The sequence below is a fragment of the Haliotis cracherodii genome, unplaced genomic scaffold (assembly GCF_022045235.1).
Source record: "Haliotis cracherodii isolate W230 unplaced genomic scaffold, xgHalCrac1.p SCAF_1, whole genome shotgun sequence".
NCBI classification, from domain to species: Eukaryota; Metazoa; Mollusca; class Gastropoda; order Lepetellida; family Haliotidae; genus Haliotis; species Haliotis cracherodii.
This window is the reverse complement of record NW_027266264.1, coordinates 24729458-24742658: the sequence shown is the minus strand read 5'-3', so window position 1 is coordinate 24742658 and position 13201 is coordinate 24729458. Positions and strand designations below refer to the sequence as shown.

Sequence of the window (13201 nt, the reverse complement as noted above, 5' to 3'; positions counted from 1 at the left end):
AACTATGAACCAGAGATAACGCATTGTGTCTGCGGATGCAGAGCTAGGAATTCGTCTTCACGATATAACAGTGTATACTAGTATTTCAACGATCTTAAGTTTGATAGAAAGATTCCAATGATTTCCCATTCTCCACGTGCGTGCTGCGAAATAACAGAACAAATTTTCAGAAAAATCGCAAAAGACCCGGGGTATAATACCCTTATTACAGTTTAGTTGTTTGTTAGTCTTGATAATATGACTAGGAAATGAGATATTGAATATGTAGGTAGTGTTTACATTTTGTGGCTAAGAAAATGATGTCATATAATAATTAATTAATTGTGTGCTTTCATAATGTATTCAAAATTAATGGAGTTCTCATTAGAAGTACTTTGTCAGTCAGTAATGTTCCCAGCTATCGTCTTCAATGGAATCTAATTGTAATTAGTGTAATTATAGACTTGAGATTTTAAACATTTTTGTCATGATAATGAAATATCATTTTCACCCTAAACATTACCAGGCCCACCCCAATGTTTGTCATTCCCAATGAACTTTCAACAATTAAAAAACGTATGAAAATTACCTGTTTTTTATTCTTTCAACATGTTCCAGGTAACTGCGTCTTCTTTGAAGTAACTTAGTTAGACCTACATGTCATTCACACAAAGTTCAGTCACAATTTTCTCTTTTTGTTTTCCATATTTCCAGACAATCTTGCGTTTTGAGCTAGGCATTAGAATAATATTCACGGGCATATATGGCTCTTGTCAAGAGTGCTGGTCGAAGGCCATGTTGCACATGGATACCTCTTTCCTTCGGATTTGGATATGCCTGAATTTGGTTTGACGTCCACAGTGAAGAGTGAATGTGTATGGTTTTACGCCGCTTTCAGCAATAATCCAGCAATATCTGGACAGCAATATTCAGACACCTTAAATGGGCTTCACACGTTGTACCCATGTGTGGAACCGAAACCAGGCCCCTTCAGCGTGACCTCAGTGAAGAAGAAAAGCATCCCAATCAAGATTGTGGCAAACAAACAACCGTCACGCGTACAAAAGACCAGCAGACATGGGATACACATGGCGGACGTGAAGAAAGATAACCTACCGACTGTGAACACGACGAGATTCTTATAAGTGTCCATCATTCGAGAAACGCCAACATTTATTCGATTCTACACCTATATAGCAAATGCACCTACAGTAACTTTCATATGCATTATATTGATATCTTTAAATTAAGAAACATAATCATTAACTTTTAAAAGAACGCCAGAGAATATTCAGCCTCGAATATCTGCTGCAACAGATTCTAAAGGGCGTAGAAAAGCACGATGGTGATGAAAAATCTTAGATGATCACTGTAAATCAGTGGTGACACCATGTGTTCTTAAAAGAACCAGCATGCCCCGCTCAACCGGCGGCACCCTCCATCCAGTTATCATTCAAAAAGTTAGTGGCAGTGCGTTAAGAGTTGCGAAATCTCCGTGTAAATGTCATTGTATGGTAAAGCATCAGCCATCACATCAACAAGGTAAGTAATATGTCATATTTAATAAATTCCTCGTACGTCTCCCCTAACATTTCTTTACAGCTCGAACAGGTGTTGTGTACATATTTGTGAAATGAGCATTCGTCTTTTTTGTTGTTTACAAGACCCGTATATGGTAATGCGTTTGGCGTGAAGGGTTGGTTGGTATGTTGTTTTACGCCGCACTCAGCAATATTCCAGTATATGACGGCTGGCGTGAAGGGTAATTGACACATATCCCTGTATATATGCAAATTCGTATTTACAAAAGGAACTTGAAATGGTTGAATATGTTACATATTATGAAGGTGAAGATTTCAAAAACAAAACTTATTTATGTTCATTATCATGCTTAAAATACTTTGTGTTTTCATATTACTAAATATTTGTGTCAAGGACAAGTATGGGCATATATGCCATGTGCATGATTTAGTTTACAAAATGTATTTTGGCGACATATACACACTGCATGTCATTATTACATGTTTGTACCTGAATGCTAACAGCTGGTGTCACTATTATTTATAGTGATTCATAAACATGACGTAGTTTGGTTGGATCGTTGCTAAGATCACAATGGCCAAGATAGTGGAGAGTAGCTTGGTAGAGCTGATTACTCGGCTATCACCTTGAAACAGAGAGAAGGCCGCTGAGTCCCTTCAAGTCTTTATTCATGGCAGAGTGAAATTTCATATAGAGCAATACATTCAAACAATAATACATTACAAGAAAGATGCAGTCAATGAATTATAACATTAAATTTAAAATTGACAACCATACATGAATTGATAGCGACTGTTTGGAACGCTTCTGAACAAAATTGTTCTAATAAATACGGAACAAAAAGCAATTTGTGTATAGTAAAGGACTGGGAAGTATTTTATGTTATTCTGACTAAGGCATTTCATACAGGAACTGTTAACATTTACATTTACGGCATTCTATACGGCACTGTATAATTTCAATGCAATAAATGCTTAACCAAATGATAGACAATATTTGCATGAGACGGTATTTACGTGAGATTACCCGCGGGTATTTACCACAATGTACTCTTTCTCATGCTATGTTATGTACGGTTGTCTCTATCACTTGGCGTATCAACAGTTAATGTACAAGTGAACTAATCTACTAATATCGAAAAATACACACATACAATTAACAATCAAGTTGTTTTATGGTAGAATAAATGAAATATAAGTTATTGTCCGTATAAAATATAGGGACTCAGGCCTTTTGTAGAATGCGTAAGTCACCTAATATTGAAGCTATGATCTAAATGTGCCATATGTCTGGTGTATAAATTGCAGTTCTTCCATAGTTACGGAGTGCACTCAAACCGTAATATCCTTTATATTCCTACCTATCTGATATTAAACTGATGGTGCGTCTGGCCATGTACAGCATGTTACCATCTTCCCGAGGCAAGAGAGTTAACTGACTTCAAAAGTCCAGTTTCCACCCTTGCCGAACTAGGCTGGAATTCCTGCGGTCGATCGTAGCGCCACCAGTGGGAGTTACGTCCCTTCTAGGCCTACCCTATGGGCTAATCAGATTCCACCTCTCGTTTCACTTGCATTGGCTTCAAAGAAAATGGCGGCGCCAAGGCAAGACGTTCTGGTCGATAATCAAGATCTATATTGTGATCAAACGGGTCTTACATCGCGAAGTGCATCAAATTACGTGAGCACCATGATTGTTAACATGAAAAAGATTAGTTAAATATCTGTTGACAACGAGTCGGCGGTGCACACGCTTTGCAAGTCCTGCAATCGACCGAAATATGCATGACACTTTACGAACCGGATTTGGATTGGACTATGCACAGATTCGTTAGTCCAGCCAAATTCTAACTCCATAATACCAGCCCAGTTCGGCAAGAATGGAAACGTGACTTTTATAGTCAGTTAACTCTCTTGCCTCCGGAAGATGCGTGTTACAGCCTGGGGCACAACCCTAGCTGTGCCAGCTGACTGAGTTAGGTATCCAGAGTCATGGACGGCAACTGACTGACATTATCTACAGAAATACATATAGGTTTGGCTTAGTTGTAAGATAAAATATTGAGAAAAATACAAAACGCATTATTGAAATATGACCACTATAAGTATGGATTAATTATAGTGATTTTAGAACTATGACAAACACATGCCCATGAAACGCTCGGGATCGCACAATTGACTCTGTTCACAACAGAGATTTCTTATGACCATGGAAAGGGGTTCGACGCTTTATGTACAATATATACAATCAATGCAGTAAAAGCCACATGTTACACCAATGGTTTAAACACTCAATGATATGTGAGATCTCCCAGATGACAGAAAAACTGGTCACTACCCTTAATAATCAAATGATATACAGATGTACATTGGAGAAAGTTCTACATGTATAACTTACTGAGACTAAATGAAGCTCGCGTCAAACATTTTCTTAATGTACTAAAAAGTGATGAAAAAAATACATTCTGCTCGCTTGAGAACTTTGAAATGAGAATTCATCAATTCATGTACAGCGTGTGTAAAGTGCTGTGAGTCATGTGTGTACTTTATGACCAGATATAAAGTTCAACTTACAATGTTGAATATAAGTTAAATAATAAATAGCATCTCTAATTTGTGTTTTTTTAAATTTAATTAAAAACATGCTTATTACATCATAGGCTATCTAACACAACTTAAAAGTTAGATGGACAGAGGGACATGCTGATCACTACATTCCCAACAATGCCTGGTTGTTGCATGATGTGTATACATGATGTGCAGCAAGAATCAGAAAAGTGAATAGAAAAAGTCACTATACTGACGGTAATTTGGTACATAGAGGTTATCACGCGAGTGTGTTTGGGGAGTGTAAATATCTTGTATTAGGAATAAACATTGTATTTAGCGAGCCTTAGCTTGACAATATATGTAGTGTCCTCGCTAAATTGTTTTGCAATGTATATCTCCAAAGTTGCCAAAACTTAGGTACATCAAAATTATACTTAGTTTCAGTATATTAAACTATTCTTTTGATAATGATAGCAACTATCCCAGTAGTTTCTCCAGATTCCCGATGGTTAATTCTGAATCGATCGCCATGTTTGTTACTAAACACAGAAAGTAGTCCCTGCTTGACCTTTGATATTTGCATCTCTATCTGGATATCTTTTTTATTCGTTGACATTTCCTGGCGAGAAACCTGCCCATTATATGATAAAAGTAACCATATACTGGTATACAGTGTCTTAAATAAAGTCATGTAAATATGATTAATCAAAAGCAACACTGCATTCACATTATTCAAAGTGTGCACTGTAATCTGTATTCTGCAGTGTTGCTTTGCATTACTATTGCGTTATTGAAGTACACAAGCTAATGTAACCAACCAATATATACTAGCAGACAAAAGAAAGTATACACCCATGTTTGATGGTGGCTAAAAATAAAACAAGCAAGAATTGCTTATTCGATGGTGATGGTTTTTTTTTATATGGGTATCATATTTGTGTTTTCGACCTTAAGTTTGCAGTGTTTCGGACACTGCTTTCAGCCTAGTAACGTTTTGATAACGTTGTAATTCTTTGGTCAAATTCATTTTTATAAACTTTCTTTTACCCGGCAGTTTACATGATTCACAAATACAAACACACAAATATATGTATAACATGTAGACAGGCGTCTTTACTCAATGTAAAATAATGAACAAGTATTATTGTATTCGTATATCAAGTATATGACACACCATTGTAATATGTGTATGTGTCGACTGAAATTCATTCCAATCCAAGCCTATTCCTATTAAGTCTTATCTTATAACCTTTCCAGTCGCACCAAAATTTGCCAACACTAGTTCATACTGTTGCTTATCTTCCGCTGTCGTCTGTAGATACTCACCGTGCCTTCCAAGTGAAAATTCCTCTGAAGTGGGCCATTCTGGACAACAGCCTGACACATAGGACATTTGAAGGAGCTTTGTTGGGATCGGATGGTTTCCGCACACTCACTGCACAAAGAGTGGCAACAGGGCTGCAGTATGACCGGGTCAGTGAACAGATCTAAACACACCGGGCAGGAGAGTTGTTCCTTCATTTCATCCTCTGGGGATGATGGTCGAGGTATGGGCGCAGAAACTGAAACAAATGTGTATTAACATATTATGTATGAACATTTAATGACACGTTATCTTTCTAATTAAAAGAAACGTTTGATAAATGTGTAAAATATCGCACCTGTCGCACTCTCAGTTGAGGTTGTTGCAAGTTCTCTTCTAGGTTGTACCTGGTTTCCTATTCTACCAGCAACATGTCTCCCAGTATTTTCTTGTTTGGATGTGTCCTCATCATCATCATCATCATCATCATTAATTTCATCCCCATCTTCCTCTTCATAATTACGTCTTTGAGGAGCAAGTCTCATTTGTTTCACCACATTCTCATGTGTTCTCTCTGATCTGTCTCCATTCTTTCTCTTCAGGCTTGAACAACTGTTATCGCTCCCTCCACCAAGTTTAGATTTTTCTTTCGCGTTTGAAGACGGGGGTTGTGGAAGCGGGCGTTCCGTTTTAATGTTTGGTGGAGGTCTTTGATAAAGGGGTTTTCCACCTGTCACACTGCTGTTGTAAGCACACATAGTAGCCAGCTGGTCCACAATGTCCTCCCTGTCTGACACGAGCAGTACCTTGACGAGAGACTTTCTCTTATAAGAGAACATAGCACGGACTACCACCTCAACAGCGTCTGCTGGTTTTACCTTGCATTTACCTGGGAAAAACGATTAGACAATTCAGAGGCTTTGGCTTTAGTCAAACAAACGTTTAGTTTACAAAAAGTATGTACATCACAAAACCGTAAAGGCGACTATGCTTGTCGTAAGACTAACGGGATCCATCCGGTCAGGTTCGGTGACTTGGTTAATGCATGTCATCGATCCCAATTGCGTGGATCGACGCTCATGATGTCAATCACTAGATTGTCTGGTCCAGACTCAAATATTTACAGACCACCGTCATATAGCTGAAATAGTGCTGAGTGTGGCGTTAAACAACAAATAAACATCACAAAAATCTCCAGTTCTCAGTGTTGCTACACTCATGTATGCATAGGATACGCAGGTTACTTAACATATGCATACTGTTGCCCATAAAATGCATGTACAGTTACATTCGCATCCAAAAGTCATAGTTATTGCTTTTAGAAAGGAAAACAAACCTTGTTGATTTATTAATTATTTTATGTGTTGGGTTTAACGCCGCTTTTAACAGTATTCCAGTTATATCATGGCTAGTCAGCTTAATGTGGGAGGAAAGCCCGTAGTGATGCAGTTCACAGACGTTTACCACTTCTGAGAAACCCACGAGCATGGCAATGGTGCAGACAAACCCAGAAACATAATTGGGGTGAGCCGGGATTCGAAACCACAATTATAATTCTGGGGTATCCAAGAAACGCAACTCTGCACAACGAATTGCGGTGGCTTTGACGACTGGGCCACCCGTGCCCCCGCACAATACATGATGTGCAACCTAACATGGAAAGCGCAATCACCTTTCCTGCAAATGTATACAGACGCATGACTGTAGCGTGGAGAGTTTTAGTTTTAAGGGACAGATCACTTCAGCGTTTAGGAGCAGCTGGCACCATCACAATTTGACAGCGATTCATATTCAACCAGGCTTATGTTACAGTCGAAATCGAGTGAGTGAGTGAGTATGATTTACGCCGCTTTTAGCAATATTCCAGCTATATCACAGTGGGTGACACCAGAAATGGGCGTCACACATTGTACCCATGTCGGGAATCGAACACGGGTCTTCGGCGTGACGAGCGAACGTTTTAACCACTAGCCTACCCGACCGCCCCCAGTCAAATCGAAAATTGATTAATGGTACCTTAAACACACATGCCACTTAAGACAAGCATATTTGGGGATATTGAAATGTTGAACGAGATCAAATTAATATATATTGAGATGTGACATGTCGGTCATGGGTCGAGACGGGCATTTAGGATAAACACATAGAAACATATCACCACATCCCTTTACATTGTACTTCAGATTAATGTCTTACCAGAGCCTAGTAAAGGTACCGCCAGGATAGAGATACCCTCCTTCTCAGCTTTTTGGAGTATTTTCTTGTATAATGAGGTCATATTCCCCTGCCACTCCTGGATTGGTTGTTTCTCTCCCTGGGGTATGACAATAGCATGAATCACCGATACGAACTTGATGCAACTCCCAGTTGTGTACACACTCCATGGTGTGAAATGGGCTTTTTCTTTCTGAATCAGCTTGTTGCGATTTTTGTAGAATTCTGAGTCCACACTAACAAGAGTTGTTGCAACATATCCCATTCCCCGAAATGATTTCCCCTCGCTGACAACAATGCCATCTGCTTGTGCCTTTGTGACGTCACCAACATAGGTTACGATTAACAACCCAGTCGATGACTGGTAGTTGTTGCCTGCAGTGGCACTAGCCGCCGCCATGTTGTCTGTGGATGGAAAATACTGATATTATACTTACAATCCCCAACTGAATGAACTAAATACACAGACACCTTTGAAGCTATTTTAATTTCCGTTTATATTGAGATTCAAGGAAAATGATGCAATTTGTCATTGAAAATGGCCATAAAACATTCATGGAAATGGAACATGAGTGGAAGTATGGAACGTCAAATATGGGTGATATGTAGATTATATGTTATGGAATATGTACGGATATGTGGATTATATGTTATGGAACATGGACGGATATGTGGATTATATGTTATGGAATATGGACGGATATATTGATTATATGTAATGGAATATGGACGGATATATTGATTACATGTTATCGAATATGGACAGATATATTGTTTATATGTTATGGAATATGGACGGATATATTGATTACATGTTATGGAATATGGACGGATATATTGATTATATGTTATGGAATATGGACGGATATGTGGATTATATGTTATGGAATATGGACGGATATATCGATTATATGTTATAGAACATGGACGGATATATTGATTATATGTTATGGAATATGGATGGATATGTGGATTATATGTTATGGAATATGGACGGATATGTTGGTTATATGTTATGGAATATGGACGGATATATTGATTATATGTTATGGAATATGGACGGATATGTTGTCCTCGGTCTTTTCAACTGTTCGTCGGGCAGTTAATGTAAGGCCTCCGGCTTCTGTAAATGATAATGCCCTGAAAAATAGCGTTGCCCTTATATCAGTCACCAATGCGTGATACACGCGGAATGTGTTGCCTGTTGGAGATACACGTGTGCCATCTCAATTGCAAGGTGATCATTACAATATATGAAACTTGACGCCTCCGGCTCGTGGTATAAAACCTAACGAGGGACGCATAAACCACATGTACCCCGAGTGATACAGCTAATACCAATATATCTTACTGAAATGTTTAAATCTGTCATTGTAAAAGAATTATATATATGTGGATTATATGTTATGGAATATGGATTATATGTCACTGTAAAAGAATTATAACAAATTGATATACAAAAAAAGACGTTCGATTGATCCGAGGTTGACAACGTGCGGTTTGATGCTTCGACGCAGGGTATAAGGGATATATTACCCTGCTCAAAAATCTAAGTGCAGCTTGTTGGGGTATAAGGCAGTTCCCTTCCAGGCGCGATACATCATTAGTTAAGGCATATTGAGGGATATATGATGTGATGTTACCCTGTGTGTGAGCCCATGTACGAGCAAGATAGTAACATACATTGTATTGAGGGAGTCAGTGACGTACAATGTATGGCGGAAGTCAGTGACATACAATGTGTGGCTGAAGTCAGTGACATAGTGTACAGTGATGTCTGTGAGATGTACGAGTTGTGGTTTCAGTGATATGGAATATGTGTTTCAATGTAGGTGCAGTCACCCACACGGGAAACACAAGGTGAAGGGGAAAGTGTTTGGGGTGCAGGTGATGGCATTTCCGAATGACCTTGCGTTTTATGACACAGAGTGTGTGTGTATGTGTGTGCAGTGCTGTTAGTGTCTGGGTGCAGGTGATGACATTTCCGAATGACCTTGCGTTTTATGACACAGAGTATGCGCAGTGTTAGTGTCTGGGGTGGGCTGGATCGATGGCAATCACACAACCGTGACCTTCTTTAGCCAATACGTATTTCAGCAATTGTTATTTCTATTCTACAACCGTGTTACCTTACATTGTCCGAAATACTGACCTCTACACTATCTGATTTGGTGTATGTGGTCAGCTCGAGACGTATGTCTTCTCCTCCGCTACGAAGTTACATGAAGACAACTATAAAGCGAAAGCGAAAGTAGAAAGACTTACGAACCCGGATGAAAACAGTCACGTGTCATCACCACCTTTGACCTGTGACCTGTGCACCAGTGGGCGGTATGGTCAATATAACAGGACGTTGTACGTGTCCGTACACTGAGTGGCAGTCTCACATTCATATGATGCGCTGCGATGCAACTGAAATCCTGTTTATCAGTGTAAAACCCATCTCACTCACACTTCTTAAATATATGCATATAAGTAAATATGCAAACACAACTGGTCATATATCTTTTGTGACCAAAATGTAGCCTTTTTTGCTTCTGTTGTGAAACTATACATTGTGCTTCTTGTTTCTGACGCGCGGTGAGGTGATTTGTTAAAGAACACAACTCCTACAGCTCAAGTGCAGCCAGCAAGCAGTCTCCACTGTTGTAAGGGAGGTAACTCTTCGTGGCACATTATTAAATCCACTCTTGTGGTCAAAGTGCGCTCTGATTACATACCTCAACTAGAAGTATAACTTCAATGCATCCTACTTCTTGCTACTGATGCCTACATTAACTACGATAATAATAATAATTTAGCTTGTTCACATTTTAAGTTACCTTCTGTCTCGTGGTGGACAAACCCCCTCAGCTCGCAACATCCTCCTTTCCCGCTACTGCCTCATGTAACTCATATTAACCCCCAAATCTCACATGGCTTGAGTGTCGCTAAATCAGCGTAGCAACTTACTCCATCAACTACTTCTTCTATTGCGTCTTGATCAACAACAGAAACCACGTCTACTGATTCTGCTGCATCTTCTACCACTGTCAAGGACGTTTACTACTACTACTACTACTACTACTACTACTACTACTACTACTACTACAAACGAGAGGTGGAATCTGATTGGTCCATAGGAGAGCCTTAGAAGGGACTCTTAAAAGTCACTGGTGGCGCTACCATCGAGCCCAGGAATACAAGCCAAGTTCGGCAAGGGTGGAAACTGCACTTTTAAAGTCAGTTAACTCTCTTGCCTCGGGAAGATGTTAAACCCCATTTCACCATCACCACCCGTCAAGAAGTGTTGGATCTAATTCCTTACGTTTGTCTGTTAGACAAAAGAATGAGCTTGTGTTCACGTGTGGCCTACATCTTCACCAAGCGAAACACAATTATTAACTGTATCCTTCTCTCTGCCATTTACTGATAAACAAAATCGCGGATGATTGCAACAAAACCATTTCCACAATCATCTCTGCTAAACGAAGAGTCGATTGTACGATTCCGCCTATATTAGAAGTATGTGTTTATGAATCATTACCAAATAGTGAGGTTTTCGCGAAAAAAAAGAGCGTATCCTGTCTCACCGGATGCACCCGTCACAAACACATGAAATGGCAAGTCAATTGTTTACCTGAGAAAAACACGGGTACATATTGAACACGTCCAAAAAAAGGGAATTGCATCGGGCATCATCTTCTTCACTGATGCGTCAAATTTGGTAATGTCCTCCAAGCATCTTCCATAACATTTTTGAAAGCTTTACTGAGGCCTTGAATGTTGTAACCATGATCAAAAAACTTTTTGAGCAAAGAGTCACATGACGCTCTTTGACATCTTCGTAGAAAAAGCAAACTCGATTGCACCTCACAAGTTCTGAAATGTTGAGCTTGTGGAATATTGCACGACATAAAGAGAAAGTTTACCATTGAAAAGTTGATGTCATCCCTCCTGTCATACAGCCTTGTGGATAGTTTTGTCACGGATAATTATGCATAGATCTAAATGTGAAACAGATGAGGCGATTGCACTGTTCTCCTTCACTGCCATTTCAGCTGAGTAAATCAGTAGAAGGGAATTGGCTATTTGATAGTTAAATCATCGATATACCTGAAACTTTAGTCAATCATTATGGACACATTGCCTTGATTGTGCCGAACTTAGCAGAAATTCCGATTCACATGCAACAAATAAGCAAGGAGAGGGGGCACAATTAGTGACCATAGAGATGCTTACTTATTGCCCTAAATGCCCTAAATGCCCTAGTCCCACTATTCACATAACTGTTATCTATTAGGAAGTCCAACATTTCACATTTGCGTTCATGTTTGACAAATTGTCAGGCACCTTTGAGATGCAACGATAGCCCTCGCTGCTTACAATAGAATCACGATGGTTAATTGATAAAGATAGCTGCATGTGTGCTAAACTTATAGAGTGAAAACAAGCTATTCCACCGATAAGGACTATTACTTACAGTAATGGCAAAATTTGCAAAGTGTAAAGAAATGTCCATTTCTTAGCGTTAAACATCATCATTGACCTTGATCACGTGGTTACAATCCGACTGAGGATCGGCAGTCATGTGACTGCGAGCGACTACATTTAGCAGTGTGTGTAACGTACGTATCTTACCAGCCCGAACAGAAAGAAAATTACGTGCAGATGTTGTATTTAAAGCGCTCTCATCTTCCCGAGGCAAGAGAGTTGACTGACTTTAAAAGTCCAGTTTCCACCCTTGCCGAACTAAGCTGTAACTCCTGGGCTCGATCGTAGCGCCACCAGTGGCTATTACGAGTTATGTCCCTTCTATACCTTTCCTATGGACCAATCAGATTCCACCTCTCGTTTAACTTGCATTTGCTTCAAACAAAATGGAGGCACCCAGTCAAGACGATCTGATCGATAATCAAGATAATCATTTATATTGTTATGAAACGGGTCTTATATCGTGAAGTGCATTGAATTATGTGAGCACCGTGATTAAAAACATGATTGAGAAAATATCCGTTGACAACGAGTTGGCGGTGCACATGTTTTGCAAATCCTGCAATCGACCGAAATCTGCCCGACAGTTCACAAACCGGATTTCGATTTCGTGGCGCGATTTTGATTGGACTATGCATAGACTCGTTAGTCCAGCCAAAATGTAACTCCATAATACCAGCCTAGTTCGGCAAGGGTGGAAACTGGACTTTTATAGTCAATTAACTCCCTTGCCTCGGGAAGATGAGCGCTATTGACGGAGGTCACTTCTAAATATAACCACTCGCAGTCACCTGACTGTCAGGTATTACCCGTATTGTAACCACGTGACCAAAACTCAATGATTATCTTTTTCAAATAGTTTCTGTGAATGTAAAGGAAGTCCTTCCTTCATATATTGGATTATGAATTATTGTTAGTCTTTGTGGTTTGGTGGTACATTTGCTTGACCCAGCAACATATCTCTCTTCGTGCGTAGCTAGAGCATGTGAAAATGTTCATCACAATCTGCTATAAACCTTCTAACAAGGGCACGTTGATGCAACAATACTCACTGCATCAACTATAAATCAACTATAAAACAGAGATAGTGTCTGCGGATGCAGAGCTAGAAATTCGCGATAAAACAGTGTATATTTGTATT

At 39.4% G+C, this 13201-nt stretch overlaps 1 protein-coding gene across 1 annotated transcript; it reads right to left on the bottom strand.

Moving 5' to 3' along the window:
• Nucleotides 1-5819: 5819 nt before the first annotated feature.
• On the bottom strand, nucleotides 5820-9826 carry LOC139454915 (uncharacterized protein aq_987-like; the record flags this gene model as incomplete). The annotated part of the gene is made up of 3 exons (XM_071236519.1): nucleotides 9740-9826; nucleotides 7570-7992; nucleotides 5820-6262 (listed from the first exon to the last, which is right to left on the bottom strand). Coding segments are annotated over exons 2-3 (861 nt in total), but the record flags the coding sequence as incomplete, so codon positions are not given.
• Between the last annotated feature and the right edge of the window lie 3375 nt (nucleotides 9827-13201).